Source organism: Moschus berezovskii, chromosome X (genome assembly GCF_049115385.1).
Source record: "Moschus berezovskii isolate FMDL1 chromosome X, NW_MosBer_1.0, whole genome shotgun sequence".
Taxonomy (NCBI): Eukaryota; Metazoa; Chordata; class Mammalia; order Artiodactyla; family Moschidae; genus Moschus; species Moschus berezovskii.
In genome coordinates, this window is record NC_142488.1 from 47209831 (window position 1) to 47236627 (window position 26797).

The 26797-nt window shown below is 42.6% G+C and overlaps 2 protein-coding genes across 2 annotated transcripts in view; one reads left to right on the forward strand and one right to left on the reverse strand.

Annotated features, from left to right (window-relative positions):
- Positions 1-20009, forward strand: part of MSN (moesin) — a 78147-nt gene extending 58138 nt beyond the window's left edge. Inside the window, exons 3-13 of the mRNA XM_055437776.2 lie at positions 4090-4185; positions 5845-6119; positions 7437-7520; positions 8179-8325; positions 9748-9844; positions 11529-11692; positions 14037-14167; positions 14428-14588; positions 16536-16628; positions 16974-17198; positions 17780-20009. Of these exons, the coding sequence (XP_055293751.1) occupies positions 4090-4185; positions 5845-6119; positions 7437-7520; positions 8179-8325; positions 9748-9844; positions 11529-11692; positions 14037-14167; positions 14428-14588; positions 16536-16628; positions 16974-17198; positions 17780-17944 (1638 nt within the window). The 3' untranslated portion in view covers positions 17945-20009. The remainder of the gene's footprint in view (positions 1-4089; positions 4186-5844; positions 6120-7436; positions 7521-8178; positions 8326-9747; positions 9845-11528; positions 11693-14036; positions 14168-14427; positions 14589-16535; positions 16629-16973; positions 17199-17779) is intronic.
- On the reverse strand, positions 15621-16314 carry LOC129564132 (large ribosomal subunit protein eL14-like). The gene has a single exon (XM_055437777.2). It carries the CDS (start codon positions 16294-16296, stop codon positions 15664-15666), a length of 633 nt encoding a protein of 210 aa, XP_055293752.1. The 5' UTR covers positions 16297-16314; the 3' UTR covers positions 15621-15663.
- Positions 20010-26797: the final 6788 nt, after the last annotated feature.

Consider the following 26797-nt stretch of genomic DNA (forward strand, 5'->3'; position numbering starts at 1 on the left):
CCTGGTGAGCAATGAAGGTTAATGTCTTGGCAATATGGCTTCTCTCCAAAGTGATTGTTGACTGAACCTAGTGGGAAAGCCAGGAGCTATATGTGATGCAGAGGTAGTCAAAGTTCATTGTCTGGCTGGGATATCTGGGCCAAAAGAGAGACAAAGCAGTTAGTCACTCGGAAACCCCAGAGCTTCTAAGCTCCTTTGAACCCTTGGCCTTAGGAGATAGCAAACAAGAGAAAAAGGGTATAAGTTTTAGAGTCATATAATTAGGATTCTAGTCTAGACTCTATGGTTTTAGACAGATTGCTCTCTAAGCCTTATTTTCCTCATTTACAAAATGGAGATAATAACTATCTCATGATTGTTCAGTGTTTGGTACCTGGCACACAATAGGTACTTAATACATCTGGTCCCATCACTTCATGGGAAATAGATGAACAAGAAGTGGAAACAGTGTCAGACTTTATTTTTGGGGGCTCCAAAATCACTGTGGATGCTGATTGCAGCCATGAAATTAAAAGACAGTTACTCCTTGGAAGGAAAGTTATGACCAACCTAGATAGCATATTAAAAAGCAGAGACTTTACTTTGCCAACAAAGGTCTGTCTAGTCAGTTCAGTTCAGTTCAGTTCAGTCACTCAGTCGTGTCTGACGCTCCGCTACGCCAGGCCTCCCTGTCCATCACCAACTCCCGGAGTTCACTCAAACTCACGTCCACAGAGTCGGTGATGCCATCCAGCCATCTCATTCTCTGTCGTCCCCTTCTCCTCCTGCCCCCAACCTTTCCCAGCATCAGAGTTCTTTCCAGTGAGTCAACTCGTTGCATGAGGTGGCCAAAGTATTGCAGTTTCAGCTTTAGCATCAGTCCTTCCAAAGAACAGCCAGGATTGATCTCCTTTAGAATGGACTGGTTGGATCTCCTTGCAGTCCAAGGGACTCTCAAGAGTCTTCTCCAACACCACAGTTCAAAAGCATCAATTCTTCGGCAGTCAGCTTTCTTCAAGTCCAACTCTCACATCCATACATGACCATGGGAAAAACCATAGCCTTGACTAGACGGACCTTTGTTCACAAAGTAATGTCTCTGCTTTTTAACATACTATCAAGGTTGGTCATAACTTTCCTTCCAAGGAGAAGGCGTCTTTTAGTTTCATGGCTGCAGTCAGCATCCGCAGTGATTTTGGAGCACAAAAAAATAAAGTCTGACACTGTTTCCACTGTTTTTCCATCTATTTCCCATGAAGTGATGGGACCAGATGCCATGATCTTCGTTTTCTGAATGTTGAGCTTCAAGCCAACCTTTTCACTCTCCTCTTTCACTTTCATCAAGAGGCTTTTGAGTTCCTCTTCACTTTCTGCCATAAGGGTGGTGTCATCTGCATATCTGAGGTGATTGGTATTTCTCCCAGCAATCTTGATTCCAGCTTGTGCTTCTTCCAGCCCAGCGTTCCTCATGATGTACTCTGCATTTAAGTTAAATAAGCAAGGTGACAATATATAGCCTTGACGTACTCCTTTTCCTATTTGGAACCAGTCTGTTGTTCCATGTACAGTTCTGACTGTTGCTTCCTGACCTGCATACAGGTTTCTCAAGAGGCAGGTCAGGTGGTCTGCTATTCCCATCTCTTTCAGAATTTTCCACAGTTTACTGTGATCCACACAGTAAAAGGCTTTGGCATAGTCAATGAAGCAGAAATAGATGTTTTTCTGGAACTCTCTTGCTTTCTCCATGATCCAGCGGATGTTGGCAATTTGATCTCTGATGCCTCTGCCTTTTCTAAAACCTGCTTGAACATCTGGGAGTTCACGGTTCACATATTGCTGAAGCCTGGCTTGGAGGATTTTGAGCATGACTTTACTAGCGTGTGAGATGAGTGCAGTTGTGAGGTAGTTTGAGCATTCTTTGGCATTGCCTTTCTTTGGGATTGGAATGAAGACTGACCTCTTCCAGTCCTGTGGCCACTGCTGAGTTTTCCAAATTTGCTGGCATATTGAGTGCAGCATTTTCACAGCATCATATTTCAGGATTTGAAATAGCTCACCTGGAATTCCATCACCTCCACTAGCTTTGTTCGTCGTGATGCTTTCTAAGGCCCACTTGACTTCACATTCCAAGATGTCTGGCTCTAGGTCAGTGATCACGTTATCGTGACTGTGTTGGTTGTGAAGATCTTTTTTGTACAGTTCTTCTATGTATTCTTGCCACCTCTTCTTAATATCTTCTGCTTCTGTCAGGTCCATACGATTTCTGTCCTTTATCGAGCCCATCTTTGCATGAAATGTTCCCTTGGAATCTCTAATTTTCTTGAAGAGATCTCTTGTTTTTCCTATTCTGTTGTTTTCCTCTATTTCTTTGCCTTGATCACTGAGGAAGGCTTTCTTATCTCTCCTTGCTATTCTTTGGAACTCTGCTATTTTTTGGAACTCTGTCTAGTCAAGGCTGTGGTTTTTCCAGTGGTCATGTACGGATGTTAGAGTTGGACTGTGAAGAAAGCTGATCGCCGAAGAATTGATGCTTTTGAACTGTGGTGTTGGAGAAGACTCTTGAGAGTCCCTTGGACTGCAAGGAGATCCAACCAGTCCATTCTAAAGGAGATCAATCCTGGGTGTTCATTGGAAGGACTGATGCTAAAGCTGAAGCTCCAATACTTTGGCCACCTCATGCAAAGATTTGACTCACTGGAAAAGACTCTGATGCTGGGAGGGATTGGGGGCAGGAGGTGAAGGGGATGACAGAGAATGAGATGGCTGGATGGCATCACCGACTCGATGGACATGAGTTTGAGTGAACTCCGGGAGTTGGTGATGGACAGGGAGGCCTGGCGTGCTGTGATTCATGGGGTCGCAGAGAGTTGGACATGACTGAGCGACTGAACTGAACTGAAACATGATCTACTTTTTTCTTGAGGCCTCTGAAGCTCTAGATTGTAAGCTCTGGGAGTGACTATGGGTCTGGCCTGACCTTGGATGCATAGTAGAAACTTTGTGGATACAGTGCAGTGTGTGTTTGTGCATGCACATGTATGTTTGTTTTGAGGGGGTTGATAATGATTCATCTACCGGGAAAGACATTAGCAACACTGGATCCCTGCTACCTGTTTCTAACTCCAGGTAAATTTCTTCACCTCAAATCCCCCCTCCCACCCCAGTAGAAGAAAATATAAAGAAGACTCCCTGATGCCACCATGACCTCATTAGGATATGGCTTTGTTACCTCTATCCCCAAGGGTTGGCATGCTAGGTTTGAGCCTCCAGCCAGAATTATTTACATGCTAATGTCATGGACTGGAAAACAGACCCTGTTTATCTTTTCCTGGTTGTCTTTCCTTTCCTGCTCACTGCTCATCCAAAATGTCCAGTAGCTGAATACTATGGGGCCCTTCAGCTATTATACTCATTCCCACTGTCAACCTGTGTGAGTGGTAAATGAGAATCATGACTGAGCTTTAATCAGGGCTGAAAATAAGCATCTTAGCCTCTAAGCACAGCACAGGTTTGGGGTTTATAGATACCACAGTACTTTTTTTCTTTGGGAATTGTAAATAGGACTTAGCCTGAAGGGTATGGGCATTATTCCTAGTTGCTAAACATAAAGAAGGAGTCCAGGAGAACAAGATTCAGGAGTTAAACCAACAGTTTCTACCTTCAGCCTTTACCCTATCCTGGGAGTATGGAGCTGCATGGCATAACTGAGTGGGATGGCGGTGGCAGAAAGCACTGAATTTGAATGGGATTGGAGTCAAACAGTCCTGACTGTGCTACTCACTAGCTGAACCTTACTTTTATTATCTGTAAAATGGGCCCAGTTGAAATTATATCATACGGCTATTGTGAAAATTCAAGGAGATAATGGATATCAAGTTATTGGTGTGTGGTAGTGCTTATAATTGATCTAGTCCCTACCTCAGCAGAATTATTTGGTGCAGAGAGATGTTGACATTATTTCTTAGCTACTGCCCAAGTGTATTTTATCTCTAGACCTGGGTGCCTTATATCCTTTAAGGTCAGGGACCACATGGGCTCCACATTTGTCTCCTCTGCGCCTGGCACAGGGTAGGCATTCAATCGATTGTTGTTTTCTGTTTTCCCTTTCAGGTGGTGAAAACTATTGGCCTGAGGGAAGTTTGGTTTTTTGGTCTGCAGTACCAGGACACTAAGGGTTTCTCTACTTGGCTGAAACTCAATAAGAAGGTAATTGCTTACTCCACTACCACATTTGGAATTCACTCTTCTATTAGACTTTGCTCAGGAGTGTAAAATGTGCAAGCTGGCAAATCTAGGGCATGTAGAGCTCCATTTTTCACTGGGTGTCTTCCAACTGCTAGATCAGAATAAGGGCAGAGCTCTTGCTCTGTCTCCATTTGGATTTGTAACAGTGAGAATGGCCAGTGTCCAGGGAGGATGGGACCCACTTACGGACCATAGCTATCAGTAGTTCTTCTAGAGGAGATCGGTATCCTTTTTTCCTTTCCAAACTCAAGGGCTATAGGAAGTTTGTTACACAGAATCACAGACTATTGAAATGGAAAGAATCTTGAAAGTCTCATAATCTTGTCTATTTTCTTGCCTGTCAACTTATGCCTGTGCCCCATAAAGATGTGTCCTTCTTTTTTGATTTTCTCAGTTGAACCCCAAGTGAGGTGGTTTAAGTATGCTGCTGCTGCTAAGTCGCTTCAGTCATGTCTGACTCTGTGTGATCCCATAGACGGCAGCCCACCAGGCTCCCGTCCCTGGGATTCTCCAGGCAAGAACACTGGAGTGGGTTGCCATTTCCTTCTCCAATGCATGCAAGTGAAAGTGAAGTCACTCAGTCATGTCCGACTCTTAGCGACCCCATGGACTGCAGCCCACCAGGCTCCTCCGTCCATGGGATTTTCCCGGCAAGAGTACTGGAGTGGGGTGCCATTGCCTTCTCCATGGTTTAAGTGTAGGTCCATTCAAACTCTCCACATCCTAGCAGCATCTCTGCAGGAACATGGCAGTTCTCCATCTCCTCATTCTCAAACTGTCTGACTTTGTCCTTGGTGGTCTCCATACAGTCCTACGGCTTATTTTCCCCATTATATCTAGGGGATGAGTGCCCCACCTTTTGCTGGCAGAGTCTTCTTTTCCCAAAGAATGGAGACTTTTGCTGGGAAAATGTGGAGCCATTAGTAGCCAATTTCAGGCTTCAAAAGACAATCTGATTTGTGCTCTTGTCTAGTCAGTTCCCAGACCTCAGTCATACATCCTAGTCTTTACTTTGTTGATTTATGGAATTGGAGGAAGAGTCTTTAAAGAGGAGTTTCTTATACTTACCCTCAGATTGTAGGGGCAGTTGGATATATTGTCTGATGATGGCTTAACGGTTTATGACTATCAGCAGGTGTTAGGTTATTTTAAGAAGAAATTCCCAATAGGAGGCAATTATGGATGTGGGCTTGGGTCCCCAATAAAAGTAATATGTCTCTTTTCTGAAATACCAAAATTGTTACCGAACTCTTTGGGATTATCCAAATTGATGACTTTCCAGTGTCTTCTCCCCACCATATAGCCACTCCCCTACCCCTGAAATCTATTTTTTTTTTCCCTCTGGAAATATTTATTTTAGCTCTAGTAACATTTATTACTTTTTTTTTCCCCTTTTTTATTTTTATTTTTTTTGTAATTAATTTATTTTTTATTGGAGGCAAATTATTTTACAATATTATATTGGTTGGTTTTGCCATACATTGACATGAATTTGCCCCGGGTTTACATAAGTTCCCCCTCCTGAACCTCCCTCCCACCTCCCTCCTCCTGAACCTCCCTCCCACCTCCCTCCTCCTGAAATCTATTTTTTGAGAGCTCATAACCCCTTGCTGCTCCTAGGTGACTGCCCAGGATGTGCGGAAGGAAAGCCCTCTGCTTTTCAAGTTCCGGGCCAAGTTCTACCCTGAGGATGTATCTGAAGAGTTGATCCAGGACATCACACAGCGACTATTCTTCCTGCAAGTGAAGGAGGGCATTCTCAATGATGATATTTACTGCCCACCTGAGACTGCTGTGTTGCTGGCCTCCTATGCTGTCCAGTCCAAGTATGGTGACTTCAATAAGGAAGTCCACAAGTCTGGCTACTTGGCTGGGGACAAGTTGCTGCCACAAAGGTGAGGCGGTATCCTGGCGATCTGCCCTGGTCAGAGTAAGCTGTGGCCCAAAGCTAATTGATTCCTATTATACAGGGTTTGCCAGATCTGTCCCTGTCCACTAGGGTCTGTCTCAAGACCATGTTATGATGCTCAGACAGACATACTTGCATATGACACCATACTCTGTTCTTATTTCTCTGGTTCTCGAAATAAAACACTTTTTTTCCCTCCTCTGTTTGCCTATTACAGAACTTCATTACCCTGGAAACAGGTGCTTATATTGAGAACCAGAGATGGATTGCTTCTCCTTACCCCAGTTCCATTTTCTTGATCCTTTTCACTGATTTAGAGTTCTTATATCAGAGGTTCATTGGAGTGAGAAATACTTAAACCAGGGACATGGGGCACTCAAAACAGTCTTTTAATATTGATACCCAGTGTACAGAGATTTCTCCTTTTGTAAACTTCAAAACTGAACATTCTCAAAATCTAATTATTTTTATTTTAGCATTGCAACAACACATAGAATGAATAAGGCAGGCATAATCCTTATTTCCTGGCTAAGGAAATAGAGATGCAGAGGTACTCACTCTGACCTGCTGAATCTCCCACAGCTCATTTGTGGCAACCTGGAACCCTAGTCTCTTGATTTTTTTTTTAACACCACTGCATCCAGTCACTGTTTTATATAGGCTTTTAAATTGGAAGGAAAATTATGCTTCATTCCAGTAACCTCAGTCCCGGTGGAGCTATGGCAAATATACAACTCACCTGAAGGTATTAGGGATAATGGCTGTGCCCTGGGAGTCTACATGAGTCAGTCACTGCTATAATGTCTGAAATAGCATATTTAAAGCAAGCCTTGTTTATGATCTAGTAGATCTGGGAGTTATTGTTATGATATAATTACAACTGGGCCCATTTTACAGATAATAACAGTTGAACCTGTTAGTTTTTTTCCCTAAACCATTTGGACTCAGTTCTCTCTTCCATAGCCACAGGCTGTATCTTATCCCTGAGCAGTAGTCTCACAAATGCAAACTATTGGCTCCACAGAGATCTAGGAAAGAGTATGCATGCCTCCATGAGGCCAATTCCTCCTCTTAGTCTCACAAATCAGCACAAACTATTAATATGTTACTGCTTTGCTTGGTGACCACAGCACATTATTGGATTTTCTGGTTAAAGGTACAGAGGAAGGTGTTACCATTGTTTTTCTTGGTCACCCATTCTGTATGTCTCATACCCTTCAGGCAGTTCCCTGTGTCTAGTTAATACCTCCTGCTGTAATTTCAATCTGCTTCTGGTGTAACTGACCCCACATCGTATTTCCAGGGTCCTGGAGCAGCACAAGCTTAACAAGGACCAGTGGGAGGAAAGGATCCAGGTGTGGCATGAGGAGCACCGGGGCATGCTCAGGTAAGCCTATCCTAGGAACTGTGGACTCTATGCCCTTGCAAGGAGAACAAGAGTTGGTTCAGCGGGGAAGAAGAGGTAGAGGCTAGGAACACTGGAGGATGTTGGAGAGAGACAGAAATGCAGTTTACAAGAGGAAATTGTAAATGGAAGGCAAATAAGTGCCATTATAAAACTGTGCTTTTTGTGGATGATGGGAGCTGATAGCTCAGATCAGGGGATCCTGAGATTCCCTCCTGTAGGGAGTTTCTGAGCCGCATGGGGCCCCTCTCCAAGAATGAAATGAGGAAGGATCTTTATGAAGATGGCATACCATTTGGGAGATGTCTAATTGAAGAATGAATCTTTTCAATTTGTCATCACCATCTCATTTGGGCTCTGCTAATAATGTGCCTGTGTAAGAGGCTTCAGTGATAGCTAATATGACAGAGGTCAGCAAATGTCAGCCCGCCTTTATTCCCCTTGGGAATCTCAGACCTTAGGTTCCTATGAGCATGTTTTGCTGTGTCTGCTCACCTTCCATCATCTGCTCACCTTCCATCCTCTTTCCAACCCCTTTTGGCAAAATTCTTGTCCCTTGGTCTGATTCATAGTCTCCCTCCCCTTTATTACTTGCCCTTTCCGCCCCGCTCCCACCACTGACCTCTGCTCTGTTGTTTAGGGAGGATGCTGTCCTGGAGTATCTGAAGATTGCCCAGGATCTGGAGATGTATGGTGTGAACTACTTCAGCATCAAGAACAAGAAAGGCTCAGAGCTGTGGCTGGGGGTGGATGCCCTGGGTCTCAACATCTATGAGCAGAATGATAGGTAGAGCTTGCTTTTTAACTTTTTACTTTGTATTAGGGTATAAGCAATTAACAAACAATGCTGTGATACTTTCAGGTGAGCAGTGAAGGGACTCAGCCATATATATACATGTATTTATTCTCTTCCAAACTCCTTTCCTATCCAGGATGCCACATAACATTGAGCAGAGTTCCATGTTCTATACAGTAGGTCCTTGTTGGTTATCCATTTCAAACATAGCAGCATGTATATGTCCATGCCAAACTCCCTAACTATCCCTTCCTCCATCCTTCCCCTCTAAGAACCATAAGTTCCTTTTCTAAGTCTGTGAATCTGTTTCTGTTTTGTAAGTAAGTTCATTTGTATCATTTCTTTTTAGATTCCCCATATAAAAGATATCATATGATATTGCTCAGCTTGCTTACTTTTATGGGCTACTTTGACACCTAGGACTTGACAAAGTATGATTATACTTCCTGGGTCCCACCTGTATCATTCTTTTTCTACCTAGATTAGACCAGTTCAGATGATCACACAACCTCCCTCAGGCCTCTAAATCTTGCATTGACTAGATTCACTGTCCACTGTGGTAGCTTCTGGCCACATGTAGCTGTTGAGCACTTTAAATGTGGCTGGTCTGAATTGAGATGTGCTATAAGTATAAACTACACTGAGGACTTAGTGTGAAAAACAGTATAAAATGTCTCATTAATGTATTTTAATGTAATGTAAATATTCATTTACATCTTCATGAACATTTACATGTTCAAAATACATGATAGTATTTCGCATATACTGGGTTAAGTGAACTGTTGTTATAGTTAATTCCACCCTGTTTCTTTTTACTTACATGTGGCTACTAGAAAATTTTAAATTGCATGTGTGATAATTTATATTTCTGTTGGGTAGCGCTGGTTTAAAACCCACCTTGTCAGGATTTGTGATTAATCTCACTTCATATGATGATTCAGTATTTTTTGACCTATAATCCCTCTTGCTACAGCCTTATCTCACTAGCTTATTTTTTCCCGTTGGCTTGCTCTTGATGAGTATAAAGATCAATATATTATTGTTTTGTGTAACTTCTGAGTCTTGGAACTCATTGTTTACTGTCCTCTCAGATTTTACAACCTTGAGTAAAAGAGATCCAGTGAAGTAAGGCTGGTGATTCTTTGAAAGATTGTTACAAGGTCCATGCCTCAACAAAAAATAAAGCAAACCTTAGTTGTTGGGACAAGGGATATGTTGATTGTAGTATCAGAAAGTCCTTTGTGAACTCTCAGTGCTGGCAACTGACCTGGTGGCATGTGATGATACTGGCTGAGCTGGCAATGAATCTGTTTCCTTAAGGGAGAAGTTGGTGGTGGGGAGGGCAAGGCACTAACCCTCTATGTCCTTCTTGGCTTGTGTTTGTCCTAATGCTCTTGGTATCCATTTTTACAGGCTGACTCCTAAGATAGGCTTCCCCTGGAGTGAAATCCGGAACATCTCTTTCAATGACAAGAAATTTGTCATCAAGCCCATTGACAAAAAAGCCCCGGTAAGTGACTTCTCCCACTGGCCAAAACCTAGGTAATGGTCACAATGGCCAAGGCCTACATAATGGTAGAAGCAATCATGTCATTGCATATTTCTCTCCTTTCTCTGGTTTTTTTTTGTGTGTGGATGGGAATAGGAGGCACAAAAAGTGATTGGCAATGAAAAAGGATGTTGATGCCAATAAATGGTCAAGAGGCATCCTGTAACTGGTGCTACCCTGCTAACTGTGTCTCAGGAGAAGCATGGATTAGGGAGAACCACAGGCAGTCTAAGTTCTGCCTGTTAACCACTGTTTTTTACTTCCGCAAGGCTCTGGGGTAAAAACAGAATACATCTTATCTTTTAAAGCCTCTAGGTAAGTGGAAATCGTTCATATACTTGATTTATCTTTAATTGTGGAGAAAGGAGAGAGCCAGGAGAAGTCCAGATTCAAATGTTCTTTTTGTTATAACTCTGCTTCTGTCCTCTTAAGACTTCTCTCCAGAGCAATCCAAATACAAAAGAATGCTCTGAGTCCAGTCATTCCTCTAACATGATTGCCACACCTGTCACCTGTAGTTGCCTGTGGCTGACAAGACTGAAAAACTGGGTATTGGGAATAAGATAGAAAACTGTGATGAGAGTCTCCTCTTTTCATGTGCCTCATGTCCAGCAAGGGCCAGTGGCCATGCTGAACCAGACCCTTCTCGTGAGGTCTCAACCTTCTAGCTTTGAGGTCTCTGAACTTTTCCTGCTAAGAACTTTAATATATATAGTCCTCTTCAACCCTCAGTGATATTGTCAGGTAGATAATGGCATTCCTATTTTATAAGTGATGAAATTGAGTTTCAGAGGGATGGAGAGATTTGCCCAAGATCATACAGCTAAAATGGTAGAGCTGGGATTTATACCTAGGTTGTTTGACCTCTAGAGCTTGTGCTCCTTCTACTGCACCCCAAGCTATATGAGATGGTAGCAGTTTGGGTTCAATGGCAGAAGAGCTGGTGGTTAGCCCATCATCTGGTGACCTTGGTCCAGTGGCATTTGTAGTAACAAACTCCAGCTCACTAGATTTTCTTGTGTGTGTGTGTGTGTTTTAACTGCTGTTGTTCTCAACTTTCATCAGAAAAAGGTAAGTAACAAAGCCAGCTGAGACCAAGGGCTTATTTAAAACACAGCAACCAGCATAATTGATGTTCAGGAGACTTACATATTCATGTATGTATTTACAAATACATTGCCTTATTCCAAATAGGATTGAAGGGACTGGCTCTAAGATACACTTTTAGAAGATAAAGAACCAGTCTAGCCCACTCATACTACACTCACCACGGTATTATCTAAAGATAATTGTACCTCTAAGAGAGGTTCCTGAGACTCAGCAGGATATTTAATTAGCAGATTAAGTCAGTTTCTATCTTTCAACTGGATTGAGGGTATTTTAAGATGATTTTCATAAGCAAATGTTGAAAGAAATTGTGGCTTGGTAGAAAGAGCACTAGTTTTGGAGTCAAGAAGCCTGGATTCTAGACCTGGGTCTGCCGCTAACTTGCCATCTGACCCTGGGCAAGTCACTTCACCACTCTGATAATTGGTCTTCCCATCTGTAATATGATTGTTTCAGTGCTTTTTAACTTAGCTTTTCAGAAGGCAGAAGCCCACCTTCATCTTCTCTACACTCTTTCTGACTGCTGGTTTTCTACCAGGACTTTGTTTTCTATGCTCCTCGGCTGCGGATTAACAAACGGATCTTGGCTCTGTGCATGGGGAACCATGAGCTATACATGCGCCGTCGCAAGCCCGACACCATTGAAGTACAGCAGATGAAGGCACAGGCCCGGGAGGAGAAGCACCAGAAGCAGATGGAGCGGTAGGTGATGTGGAACTATAGTGGAGGCTGGGGCTATGACAAGGAAACTTTTCAAAGGTGCCAGGCCTGCTAATCAGGCATTTAGAACCCTAGGATTTCAGAGGTTCATAAGAAAGAGGGGCATTTCATAGTTCCCCATTATCTATGGCCCTCATGCCATTGCTCTTCTAGGTGGACTCTGGGTTGCTCTGGGCTACCTGACCAGTATAGTGGTAGTAGCAAAAGGCTCCATTCACATTTAAACCTGAACTCTATAGGATCTTTTGAGTGGAATTAGACAGAGCTACCAGATATTTCCTTCCAAAGCCCTTTTGCACTATGATGCCTTTACTACTCTAAGTGTGTCAAGGCTTAGCAGCATCAGCATCAACTTTGAAACTGTTTAGGAAGGCAGTATCTGAGACCTACCCCAAATGTGCTGATTCAAAAATCTGCATTTTAAGATCCTAGTTAACCATTTCTTCAAAGAAGATGTGTAAATGGCCAGCAGGCACATGAAAATACCCTTAGTTATTAGGGAAATGCAAATTGAAACCTCAGTGAGGTACTACTTCATACTCACTAATATGGGTATTATAAATGAAAACAGAAAATAATAGCTGTTGGCAAGGGTGTGGAGAGACTAAAACTCATGTTCTTCACTGTTGGGAATGTAAAATGGTCCAACTGCTGTAGAAAACAATTGATGGTTCCTCAAAAAGTTAAATGTAGAATTACCGTATAACTCCACAATTCCCCTCCTAGGTATACACTGAAAAAAAAAATTGAAAACAGATGGTCAAGCATGTATATGCACACACATGTTTGTAGCTGTGAAATTCACAGTTGCCAAAAGGTGAAAACAGCCCAAATGTCCATCACTGAATGAATGGATAAACAAATTATTCAGCTATCCAACGAAATATTATTTAGTCATTAAAAAGAACAAAGTACTGATACATACTATAATGTGGATGAATATCTAAAACATTATGCTAAGTGAAAGAAACCAAACACAAAAGATCCTATATTGTATTATTCCATTTATATGAAATATACAGAATAGATGAACTTACTGAGACAGACGACAGATTAATGATTGTCAAGGGTTGGAGGGAAGGGAGATGTGGAGAAACTTCTTAACACCAGGTATGAGGTTTTACTTTGGCATGATGAAATATTGTGCATGTATATAAATGCCACTTAATTATTTGCTTTAAATTGTTAATTTTATGTTATTAATATGATTATAACCTCAGTAATTTATTAAAAAAATAAGACCCCAGGTGATTACTGTACACATTAAGATTTGATAGCACTGCTCTAATAGATACTCTATCATAAATAGTTTGGAACCTCAGGAAGCTTCTAATCTAGTAGGCTGGAAAATGACTCCATGTATGAGAGGTTAGACACCAAGGTTCACATTTATTCTGAAAAAAAAAAAAATGGTATGAGGGGCAGTTTACAGAACTGGTTCTGGCAGGAACCTGCCCTGCAGGACCTCACAGTCTAGTAGAAGAAAGGGGAAAAACAGTATATGCATAACTATTCAGGGCACAATGCTATGTCATTCATTCACTCAATATACGTTTATTGAGGAATGAACAAAAGACAAAAATCTCTGCTCTGCTCCCATGAAGCTGTCATTCACTGAGACAGGCAGATCAAATAAGCATATTATATAGTCTGTGACATGATAAATACTATGAAGAAAAATAACAGGGTGGAGGGCTATGGAGAAGGATAGGGCCAACTATTTTGAGAGAAAAGACATCTAACCAAGGGAGAAAAGAAGGACTACTGGAAGAGGTGCTGGGGCAAAAAAACAATACTTATTTTAGATTTACAACAAATTTTGAGAGAAAGGAGCCTAAAGCTGAACTTCACAGGGCAGAGGACTAATGCCCTAGCCATAGAGATCACCAGACTTGAAGCACAGTGTCAGAACTTCTTTTTGACAAAAGTGTCAAAAGCAAAGAGTCAAAACTTTCCTCTCTGTAACTCCATAAGGTAGACAGGGCAAGACTTATTTTGCCATCTTACACATAGGATTACTAAGAACAAGAGCAAAGAAATGATGCAGCTAAGGTTACCCACTGGTTGCTCACTGGGTAGTGGATGAGCTGAGAGCCCACGTTGGATCTCCTGATACTGGGATAAACTGGCAGGACTCTGAGCATACCAGCTCATGCCGGGCTATGATGTGAGGACAAGAATATAGGGAGAAGGGAGAGTAATCTTGCCTCACAAGCCCCGAGTGTGTTAGATGGGTGGGGACTGAGGGATCAGGGCCAGAAGGTCTTGGGGATCCCAAGGCTTCCATGTGGCCTTGCTATCTGTTCCATTCCTTCTTCTTTCCTAGTGCTCTGCTGGAAAATGAAAAGAAGAAACGTGAGATGGCAGAAAAGGAGAAAGAGAAGATTGAACGGGAAAAGGAGGAACTGATGGAGAGGCTGAAGCAAATTGAGGAACAGACTAAGAAGGCTCAACAAGGTGAGGCTTGGAGTCATCTTGGAGACTGGATTTTCCCACAGTCTGACTCTGTGAGCTGGAAACCCTTCTTTCTGAGCTGCAGACTTGGGACATATATTCAAGATGTGGCTAAAAGAATACAGGAATGATGAGGCAAAAGGAAGAGTGCCTAGAGCTTTTTGCCATCTGTGCCTGGGGTGAAGCATTTCCAGGAAGGAAGTTAGGTGTCCCTTCTTAATCTCTGCACTCTTTACCACCTTTCCCTTTCCTTTTCTTCCCAGAACTGGAAGAACAGACCCGCAGGGCTCTGGAACTTGAACAGGAGCGAAAGCGTGCCCAGAGTGAGGCTGAAAAACTGGCCAAGGAGCGTCAAGAAGCTGAAGAGGCTAAGGAGGCCCTGTTGCAGGCCTCCCAGGACCAGAAGAAGACCCAGGAACAATTGGTAAAGCTACAAAATGGGACGGGATAATGGAATCTGAATTTTCTCTTCTGTCTGCCTACCTATTCACAGCTACCTCTATTTGCACATCTGGCTCTTTTTAGCAGAGTACCTCTCTGCAGGCTTCTAGCAGATAGCTCCTTCAGAAGCAAGCTGAGAAGTCACTTTGCAAATAGTCTTCCCTAACCCTTACTTTTATTCTTTTTCTTATCAAGTGGGGACTTGAGCTGATGACCTGACAAAGTAGAGATGGAGGAAAGAAGTAAAGGGATTCACATCTGATTAACTAGCTATGTGTGTTGCAAACTATACGAGCAACTTTTCACTTTTCCTTACTTTCTTATTTCCTCTTCCTAATAATCCTATGGGATTAACCCGTGTGGGATAATATGTCCAGGTAATGAAATTAGGGCTCAGAGAAGTTGAAGAGACTTGCATAGGTCACACAATTGTGACTAAGAATGAGAAGTCATTTCTGCTTCTCTTTTAAGTGTCTGCTCCCTAAAATAATATGTAAAGTTGTATGTCTATACATTATTTATAGGGAAGGAGGGTGCGCATCTGTACTTTTATCACAATTTCCAAGGGTTCTGTAACTCAGAATTTAAGAACCTGTGGCCCAAATTCCTTAACATATGCTCTTACCCTGTACTGTTTGGAGTGGGAGTACAGGAAACTAAAACCTAATTTTCAGGGGAAAATGTCCTCCAGGAGATTTGTCCAAGATGTTAGGGTATGCATAAGCTTTATTTCCTTCGTCATATCACTCTGTGACACTTGAGTGTCATTCCTGTACTTGTCCTGAGAAGACCTTAGTGGAGGCCTGAGCATCGTAGGATAACAGGAAAGGGTCTGCCACTTCAGGCAGTGACACTGTCATCTCCAAAGCTTTACTGAGGCCCTAACTCTGCAGTGGGAGAGAGAAGAGAGGGGAGAGAGTGAAATAAAGAAGAACCAGAGGTGATACATTTGTTTGCCTTCAAATCTATAGTCTAGTCTAGGCAGGGAGTTATTATTATTTTTTTTGCCAGCACGTCAAAAAGAACCTTTATTCTGATTCGAATAGCCTCTTATGCACTCATGCTTTCTTGCCAGATGCCTTTGGAGCAGGTGCTTTCTGGGATGGAGCTTTCTGACCCTTCTGAGTTTTAGGAGGAGGTGCTGCCTTCTGGCCTGCAGCTTTCTGGGCAGGAACCTTCTGGTCTGGAGCCTTCTTACCCCCAGTGGTGATCTTTTTTGCTGGAACCTTGGCAGCGGCAGCAGCTGCCCCCTTAGCAGCAAGGGCTTTCTTGGGAGAAGCTTTCAGGAGAGCTCCCTTTTGAAGTTTCTTAACTTCAATCTTGATTAGTCTGTTCCTCATTTTCCTTGCCTTTATGACTTTGTAACGATCAGAATCTGTCATCTTGGCTTTCTTTTCTCTGGCTTCAATCTTCTTGGCCCACCTTGTGGCTGCCCACTTTGCATTGATATCTGCCTTCTCCCAGGCTTTCTGGACATACTTCTGGCGGGCACTGTGTGGGAACTTGAGGATGAAGTCAGTGAGCTGCATGCATTTAAGAGGCATAGCTTGTCTCCTTACTTGAGTGCAAGGACCATCCACCAAAGCCCTGTTCTGGTCAATAACATCTACAATCGCGACCAGCTTCCTGGCATGAGGCCCAAAGGAGACATAGGCCACCCGACCAACCTCTACGAAGTGCCTGAATACCATGTTGGCGGCATTTGGCGAGAAGGAATAGGCAGGGAGTTAATAGGGTGCTGTAGTAGATCTAAGAATGAGAGTGTTCCCTCTGGGCTTCCTGGAGGAGGTGCAGTAAAAAGAGTCTCTAGAGCAGCATGCAAGTGAAAACAGGAAGTTCCCTGTTAGTTCTCAGAGGATCTGAGATTGAAGACACTTGGGCCCTAGGGACCAGAAGGCCCACTTCTCATAAGCTTCCAATTGATCCATAGGCCTTGGAAATGGCAGAGCTGACAGCTCGGATCTCCCAGCTGGAGATGGCCCGACAAAAGAAGGAGAGTGAGGCTGTGGAATGGCAGCAGAAGGTAAGACATAATGCCCAGGACTAAGCAGTGTGGGATGGGATATCGTGCATAAGTTCTTGGATTCCTTAGGTTTGGGTTTCTTCACTTTTCCATCCTTCCTTGACAGTGTGTATCATGGGAGAAGCTCAAGACTCTCTCAAATACTTCCCAGAATTCTCCAGTACCCCCAGGGAATTTGGTACAATTATTCCTGTTATACAGCTGAAGAAACTCAGGATCAGTCAGGCAAAGTGACTTGAACTACCTGGTGCCTGCTTTCTTCTGATCCATTCTAGGCACATATAGGGATGCTGCAAGTTAACCTGGTTTGGCTGCCAGCCCTTCTCTTCCTTTGTTACTGAACAGGCTCAGATGGTACAAGAAGACTTGGAGAAGACCCGTGCAGAGCTGAAGACTGCCATGAGCACGCCTCATGTGGCAGAGCCTGCTGAAAATGAGCAGGATGAGCAGGATGAGAATGGGGCAGAGGCCAGTGCTGAACTGCGAGCTGATGCCATGGCCAAGGATCGCAGTGAGGAGGAACGTACCACTGAGGCGGAAAAGAATGAGCGTGTGCAGAAGCACCTGAAGGTATCCAGGCAGACCCAAGGGGTCATGCAGACCATGTGTATTGACTTAGTAGCCATGGCCTTCCCTACATCATTGGGATAGGGGAGAAGGAGAACCTGTCTCAGTGCTGTGTGGGAGCTTGAGCATTTCTCAATGAAGACTTTAATGGAGGGATCTCTCACTTATAAATCAGACTCTGAACTACCTCTTCCCCCTCCTTTTTTTTTTCACGCTGTCCTCCATCCATATTCCATTTACCTCTTATATTCAGAAAATATTTAGTTGACACAATTCGTACCTGAATCTTTGATGTATTGCTCTACTCGCAGAGAATACCTGTCATTAATTGATCCACTCATTTGGTGTCTTTTGTTTTATTCTTGCCCTGCTGAAATTCTAACAGGGCTGGAAATGGCTCTCAAAAAATATGTGTGTGTGTGTTTTTGTGTATAAAGGGTGGGGGCAGCAGGAGTTGAATGGGAGGGGAGAGAGAAAAGTGAGGGAGAGGGTGGGACGGGATAAATCAGGAAATACATTTGATTAATAAGGGGAGGTAAAATTAGAGGAAGCCATTAACCCTTTATCCCCTTGCACCTTCACAGGCCCTCACTTCAGAGCTGGCCAATGCCCGTGATGAGTCCAAGAAGACTGCTAATGACATGATTCATGCTGAGAACATGCGACTGGGTCGAGACAAATACAAGACCCTGCGCCAGATCCGGCAGGGCAATACTAAGCAGCGCATTGATGAGTTTGAGTCTATGTAAAGGGCACCTAGCCCCTAGGGACCCCTCCTCCCTTCTTCCTTGCTCTCACACTCTTATACTCTTGCCTAACTCACACTGTGCTGGAACCATTAACTAGATCAGCCGTGGAGTCACGCCAAGCATTCAGTGCAGCCATGGGACCAAACCTATCTCCTCAATCCTTACTCACTTCCCTAGGCAGAGAGATGGCCACTATGGTGCCAGTGAGATCCTCTTTTCCCTCTGTCCTGGATGATCTGGCTTGCTAGAAGAGAACACTTTCTCAGCTCAGAGGCACTTCCCACTTGGTTTGGGAAATACCCTCACATTTAATGCTGCTCTGCAGGAGTCAAGTGTGGAGTAGGTTGAAAACTGGCCCTCACCTCTCCCCCACCACAACCTTCATTTTCATGGTCTTGTGATTTGCAGAATTGAAGCATCACAGGTTTAGAGATGAAGGTAGGGCCCTGGCTACATGCTCTAGAATGTCAATTGTCCTAGGATTAGGCCTCCCAATGTCCATTCCTTCTAGAGTTACACAGGCTTTGTAATGATTGGAGGCTAAAAAGATGTTCAGTCATTCTTCTCTCTACCTCCCAGATTGGGCCTGTTACAAATTCAGTCCCAATAAGCCTTGTCCCTGAATTCAGACACTCATTTTTCTCTTCAGGGTGATATGGGGGAGCATATGCCTTCAAGAGGCTTCCCCAACATCCTGGAAGGCTGTTAGCCCTTTTGTTCAGACATAATTGGGTAGAGAATATGCCTCTATGTTTTATGGGAGTCTAGGCTTATTTCAGGGGAGCTCTATGGGCAGAGATATCCCTTACTTATTATTCTGTATTCCTCTTCCCTTCTTGGGACCTGCCCTTCCCCACTCCAATCCACAAATCCCCTCAGGTAGAACAATAGGGATGATTATTCCCAAACCCAACCAGCCACATCTAGGTCTCTTGCCAAGGGGAGGAAATATTCACATGTGGCTTCAGTATTTTCACCTCCAGGGGTCCCAAACCACTTTTCCCTTCAGGGCTAGTTGGGCCACAACTTCTGTTTCAGGGTTATTAAGGCCTTGGTTTGGTGAGTCCTGGATCTTGATGTCAGTTGGCTCAATCGGTAAATGTGTGGAAGAAGCCAAGTGTGGTGAGAGAAGCTCGTGGCCCAGATCCTACAGTTTACTTGAGCCCTACCAGGTGCCTAACAGCCCCTTTCCATCACCCCTCTCTGAGGTGATGATTGGGTCCTGCCTCTGTTTAATAAACCTTTAACCCAGATCTTGCCACCAGCTGTGCTATCCCTTGGAGCTGTAAACCAGAGAGCTATTAGGGGTTCTGTTCTGGTCCCTTTCACACCCCCACCTCTTTCTCTCAACCCAGGAGCAGCATCCTCTTTCTCTCTGTTTCATGGGTGCTCTTTTTCTTTCTACCAGTGTTATATATTTTAGCAGCATCTAACTCAACATTGATTTCTGCATTTCTTGCTAATGCACCCTTAGAAGATACTAGTCTTGGGACAGGATCATTTTGGCCTCATTCCTTTACCACCCCTACACCTAGGAAGCATATTTTGCCAGAAAAATTAATGTAAGAAGCTTTCAGTATTAGTGATATCATCTGTCACTGTAGGTCATACAGTCCTTTTTTAAAGTACTTGGTATTTGCTTTTATTGTTTCCCTTTTTTTCCTGCCTTCTTCTCAAAGTTCATTCCCCAAAGGGGCCCTACTGTCCTTCCATTCAGTGCCCCTAGCCCAGAGCCCATGGCTTTGATCCCTCCATTCCCTTGCCTTCTGCTTGACCTCGGGAAGTCTTATGTGCATTGCTGTGTATTATATTGACACTCTTTGGTGATGTGCCCTATATTTGCTAAATTCAAACCAGGAATTATGGGGCAATCCAGCTGCCTTAAAGGTAGTATACCACCCCACCACCACCCCCATCCCCACCGGGGGAACCTGGGGAGAAAGATTAGATTTTATATTCAGATTTTTTGTGTGCGTCTTTTGGGGTTTTTTAAAATTTGTTTTTGGAGGGGTTTATGCTTAACCCATGTTCTATTTCAGTGCCAATAAAATTTAGGAAGACTTCACTATGACTTAATCTTTCTTTATGGCATCAGTGGATGACTGTAAGATTCTTTAATGTAATTTCCACTCTGTGAACCACTTTTCTATCCCTGGTCTCGTTTCATTCCACTTCAGTCCTATGGGAGTGGATATGACTATTTCATCCTTGTTTTATAGAGGAAGGAATGAACTTGAAAAAATAGAAGAGTAGAATAATTGCCCAAGGACACAGGACTGTATGAATTAGTAGCCTGTGCCCTTTCCATAGTCCTAGGCCAATTTTTCCAATATAGATGGGCCCTTCATTGACCATGTGATGTTCCTGGGTTTGTTTGGCTCTGGGTCTGCTTGTAAGGAGTGGTTTATATCTCTGGACTCCTCCTGGGATGGTCAGGCCCTTTCCTGCCTTCTTGTCAGGAATGCCTCAAAGCTTGCTCACCTCCTACTACCCTCACTTTTTGTAGTGTCAGTGAAGGTCAGAGAAATTACCTTGAGTTGAACCCTGTTGCAGAAGATAGTGGGAAGTGGAGTATGAAGTGAGAATGGAGACTATGTACAAAAGCTGTTGGGCAGTACTTTATGGTTTATAAAACATGTCAATTTTGTAGCCTTGCTATGGTTGTCCCAGTTTTACAGATGAGGAAACTGAGACTCAGATAAGCCTTCTAGGTTGTCTTGGACCTGGCATACTCTCACTTACCAGCTCCCTTCTTGGTGAGTCAACACGTGTAAGGAAAGCAAGTTATGTATTCTGTGAGCTTTAAATCCTTACAACAACCCTTTGAGGCAGTGGCTCTCAAACTTGTCTGCATATTAGAATCTTAAAGATTTCAAAGCCTAGACCACTTGCTCAGATCAAATTATAATCTCTAGTAGTGGGATACAGGCATAAATATATTTGATTATTCCAAAATACAGACAAATTTGGGAACCAATTCTCTGAGAATATACTGTTTTATCCTATTTTATAGATAAAGAAATGGAGGCCCAATAAGATGAGTTAATTTCTCCAAGGTTGCAGATAGAAGTAATAGAGCCAGGATATGAACATAGGCAATCTAGTTCATGAGCCTGTGCTCTTAATCACTACACTATCTCTTTTCCCTGCTGTTTCCACCAAAAGCCTGAGGAGGGACAGACATGCACTGGGAAGAGGAAATACATTTGATTCTCTGTATCTATGGATTCTACATCATCTGAATCAATCAACTGTGGATTGGAAATATTTGAAAAAATTCTGGAAAGTTCTAAAACGCTAACCTTGAATTTACTGCATCCTGGAAACTATTTACATAGCATTTACATTGAATTAAGCATTACAAATAATCTAGAGATAATTTAAAGTATACAGGAGGATGTGCATAGATTATATGCAAATACTGCACCATTTTATAAAAGGTACTTGAGCATGCACTGGTTTTGATATCTACAAGGTACCTGTAACCAATCCCCTATGGATACTGAGGGATGACTGTACTTGTACAGTTTCAGTTCTAAGGCAGCAAATAGAATTCTAGGGCCCTAAAACTTCAGTGTGGTAAGGAGCTTTAGGTATAACTGCTAATGATATTCACAAATGTTACCTTAGGGAGTTAAGGAGTCCTAGGTCCTGAATTCCTAGGTTTCAGGAATCCTGAAAGATGATGCTGTGAAAGTGCTGCACTCAATATGCCAACAAATTTGGAAAACTCAGCAGAGGCCACAGTACTGGAAAAGGTCAGTCTTCATTCCAATCCCAAAGAAAGGCAATGCCAAAGAATGCTCAAACTACCTCACAACTGCACTCATCTCACACGCTAGTAAAGTCATGCTCAAAATTCTCCAAGGCAGGCTTTAGCAATATGTGAACCGTGAAATTCCAGATGTTCAAGCTGGCTTTAGAAAAGGCAGAGGAACCAGAGATCAAATAGCAAACATCCGCTGGATCATGGAAAAAGCAAGAGAGTTCCAGAAAAACATCAATTTCTGCTTCATTGACTATGCCAAAACCTTTGACTGTGTGGATCACAATAAACTGTGGAAAATTCTGAAAGAGATGGGAATACCAGACCACCTGACCTGCCTCTTGAGAAACCTGTATGCAGGTCAGGAAGCAACAGTTAGAATTGGACATGGAACAACAGATTGGTTCCAAATAGGAAAAGGAATACGTCAAGGCTGTATATTGTCACCCTGCTTTTTTAACTTATATGCAGTGTACATCATGAGAAACGCTGGGCTGGAAGAAGCACAAGCTGGAATCAAGATTGCCAGGAGAAATATCAATAACCTCAGATACGCAGATGACACCACCCTTATGGCAGAAAGTGAAGAGGAACTGAAAAGCCTATTGATGAAAGTGAAAGAGGAGAGTGAAAAAGTTGGCTTGAAGCTCAACATTCAGATCATGGCAACTGGTCCCATCACTTCATGGGAAATAGATGGAGAAACAGTGGAAACAGTGTCAGACTTTATTTTGGGGGGCTCCAAAATCACTACGGATTCTGATTGCAGCCATGAAATTAAAAGATGCTTACTCCTTGGAAGGAAAGTTATGACCAACCTAGACATCATATTTTGGAGAAGGAAATGCCAACCCACTCCAGTGTTCTTGCCTGGAGAATCCCAGGGATGGGGGACCCTGATGGGCTTCTGTCTATGGGGTCACACAGAGTCGGACATGACTGAAGTGATGCAGCAGCAGACATCATATTAAAAAGCAGAGACATTACTTTGCCAACAAAGGTCTGTCTAGTCAAGGCTATGGTTTTTCCATTGGTCATGTATGGATGTGAGAGTTGGACTGTGAAGAAGTCTGATCGCCGAAGAATTGATGCTTTTGAACTGTGGTGCTGGAGAAGATTCTTGAGAGTCCCTTGGACTGCAAGGAGATCCAACCAGTCCATCTTAAAGGAGATCAGTCCCGGGTGTTCATTGGAAGGACTGATGCTAAAGCTGAAACTACAATCCTTTGGCCACCTCATGTGAAGAGTTGACTCATTGAAAAAGACCCTGATGCTGGGAGGGATTGGGGGCAAAAGGAGAAGGGGACAACAGAAGATTAGATGTCTGCATGGCATCACTGACTTGATGGGCGTGAGCTTGAGTGAACTCCAGGAGTTGGTGATGGACCGGGAGGCCTGGCATGGTGTGATTCACGGGGTCGCAAAGAGTTGGACATGACTGAGTGACTGAACTGAACTGAATTCATGTCCCCTCCAGCTTCAACCAGAGGGTGCCTGTTTCTGTATGCTGTGTATGTTGGGCTGTATATGTGCAAATATGGGAGACAAGTGGTCTTACATTTCCAGGAAGATGTATATGGCAGGCAAGATAATGGCCCCCTGCAAAGGTGAATATATTACCTTATGTGGCAAAAAAGGGACTTGGGGATGGTGATGTGATTAAGTTAAGGAGTTTAAGTTTGGGAGATGATTCTAGATTATCCAGGTGGGCCCAATGTAATTACAAGGGTCTTTAAAATATCGAAGAAGGTCAGAGAAACAATTGAAGATGCAATTTTGATGGCTTTGCAGATGTAGAGGACACAAGCCAAGGAATACAGGTGACCTCTAAAACCTGGGAAAGGGGAGAAAGCAGATTCTCCCCCCAGAACCTCCGGAAGGAACACAGTCTTGCTAACTCTTAAGCTCAATGAAACCCAATTAAAGCAAACATACAATAAAATATGGAAATCATCCATACATGAATATGATACCAAAACCAGTATCCATGTGAGGAGGAGAGTACAAATGCAGGAAATAGGAACTGCATTTGAAATGAAGAGACCAGCAACTTAAAGCAAGAGACTGCTATATCAAAACTTCATAGGAAGTGGAACCCTCCCCAAAGACTACAATAGATACACACACATAAAAGAGAAAGTAACACAAATACAACACCAAAGATGAACCAAAAGAGAACAAAACAGGAAGAGAAGAAAAAATGATCTACAAAAACAAACCCTAAACAAAGTTAAGGAAATGCAAATACATATTGATTTGAAGTGCTTACATATTGATATTTATTCTAAATTTAAATGAATTTCATGCTCCAAAAAAGACACAGACTGGCAGAATATATATAAAAAACAAGACCTGTACATATGGTGTCCACAAGACACCCACTGCAGATCTAGGAACATACTCTGAAAGTGAGAGAATGCGAAAAGATATCCCATGCAAATAGAAATCAAAAGAAAGCCAAAGTAGCAATATTCATGTCAGAGAAACTAGACTTTAAGATAAAGACTGTTACAAGGACAAAGAAAGTACGTAGTGATCAAGATATGAGTGAAAGAAGAAGGCATAAGAATTATATATGTATCCAACAGAGGAGCACCTCAATATATAAGGCAAATCCTAGCAGCCATAATAGGGGAAATTAGCAGTAATACAACAATAATGGGACATTTTAACACCCCACTGACACCAATGAACAGATCATCCAGACAGAAAATCAATAAAGAAATACAGCCTTATATGACACATTAGACCAGAGAGACAATTGATATATATAGGACATTCCATCTGAAAGCAGCAGCAAACACTTTCTTCTCCATGAAAGTGCACATGGAGCATTCTCTAGGATAGGTCTCATCTTGGGTAACATATCATGCCTTACTAAGTTAATTAATTAATTAGTTTACTTTTGGCTGTGCTAGGGCTTCATTGCTGTGCACGGGTGTGCTCTAGTTGTGGCGAGCATCAGGTCCTCTAGTTTCAGTGAGGGCTTCTTGTTGCAGTGGCTTCTCTTATTGCAGAGCACAAGTTCTAGGCAAGCAGGCTTAGTAGTTTTGGTGGTGCATGGGTTTAGTTGCTCCATGGCATGTGGGATCTTCATGCACCAGGGAACAAACCTGTATCTCCTGCATTGGCAGGTGGATTCTTAACCACTGGACCAACAGGGAAGTTGAGGCACTGGCAAATGTAAGGAAATTGGAATCATATCAAGAATCTTTTCTGACTAGTGTCCTCTGGGATTAGTAATCAATTACAGGAAAAAAAAGAGGTAAAAAACAAAAGTTCAAGGAGGCTAAACAATAGGTTATTGAACAACCAATGGATCACTGAAGAAATAAAAAAGGAAATCTAAAAATACCTAGAGACATATGACAACCAAAACATGATCCAAAACATATGGGAAACAGCAAAAGCAATTATAAGAGAGAAGTTTATAACAATACAATCTTACCTCAGGAAAAAAGAAAAATCAGAAATAAAGCTAACTTTACACCTAAAACAACTAGATATAGAAAAACAAACAAACCCAAAGTTAGTGAAAGTAAAGAATACATGCATATCAGAGCAGAAACAAAGCAGAGACAAAACAAAAGCTAAGATCAATGAAACTAAAAGCTGACTCTTTGAGAAGTTAAACAAAATTGATAAACCTTTAGCCAGATTCATCAAGGATAAAAGGGAGAAAACTCAAATGAGTAAAATTAAAATGAAAAAGTTACAGCTGACATCACAGAAATCAAAGGATCACAAGAGACTACTTGTAAGCATATCCACTCTTGCCACTTTTTTTCAACTAAGTTCTAGCCATGGGAATTGGAGAAGAAAAAGAAATAAAAGGAATCCAAACTGGAAAAATAGGCGAAATTGTTGTTGTTTGCAGATGACATGATACTATATTTATAAAATCCAGACATGCCACTTGAAAACTACTAGAGCTCATCAAAGTCATAGCACACAAAATTAAAAAACAGAAATTTCTTGCATACTATACACTAGCAATGACAGATCAGAAAGACAAGGAAACAATCCCATTGATCATCACATCAAAAAAGAATAAAATACTGAGGAATAAACCTACCTATGGTGATTAACAGGGAGGCCTGGCATGCTGTGATTAATGGGGTCGCAAAGAGTCGGACACGACTGAGCGACTGAAGTGAACTGAATTGAACTTATGGAGATCAAAGTCCTGTACTCCAAAAACTATAAGATATTGATGAAAGATATTGGAGAAGGCGATGGCACCCCACTCCAATACTCTTGCCTGGAAAATCCCATGGACAGAGGAGCCTGGTAGGCTGCCGTCTATGGGGTCGCAGAGTCGGCCCCGACTGAAGCGACTTAGCTTAGCATTGATGAAAGAAATCAAAGATGACATAAACAGATGGAGAGATATAACATGTTCTTTGATGGGAAGAATCAATATTAACAAAATGATTATACTATACAAAGTGGTCTACAGATTCAATGCAATCCCTATCAAATTAAGAATGGCATTTCCCCCAGAATTAGAAAAATTTTACAGCTTGTCTGCCCTCTGGTGGATGAGGATTAAAGGTTGTGTAAGCAGAAAGTGAAGAGGAACTCAAAAGCCTCTTGATGAAAGTGAAAGAGGAGAGTGAAAAGGTTGGCTTGAAGCTCAACATTCAGAAAACAGAAATCATGGCATCTGGTCCCATCACTTCATGGGAAATAGATGGGAAAACAGTGGAAACAGTGTCAGACTTTATTTTTTGGGGCTCCAAAATCACTGCAGATGCTGATTGCAGCCATGAAATTAAAAGACGCTTGCTCCTTAGAAGGAAAGTTATGACCAACCTTGATAGTGTATTAAAAAGCAGAGACATTACTTTGCCAACCAAGGTCCGTCTAGTCAAGGCAATGGTTTTTCCCGTGGTCATGTATGGATGTGAGAGTTGGACTGTGAAGAAAGCTGATCGCCGAAGAATCGATGCTTTTGAACTGTGGTGTTGGAGAAGACTCTTGAGAGTCCCTTATACTGCAAGGAGATCCAACCAGTCCATTCTAAAGGAGATCAATCCTGGATGTTCATTGGAGGGACTGATGCTAAAGCTGAAACTACAATACTT

Excerpts from the sequence above, each read along its gene's own strand:
- LOC129564132 (XM_055437777.2), bottom strand. The coding sequence starts at position 16,296 with ATGGTATTCAGGCACTTCGTAGAGGTTGGTCGGGTGGCCTATGTCTCC.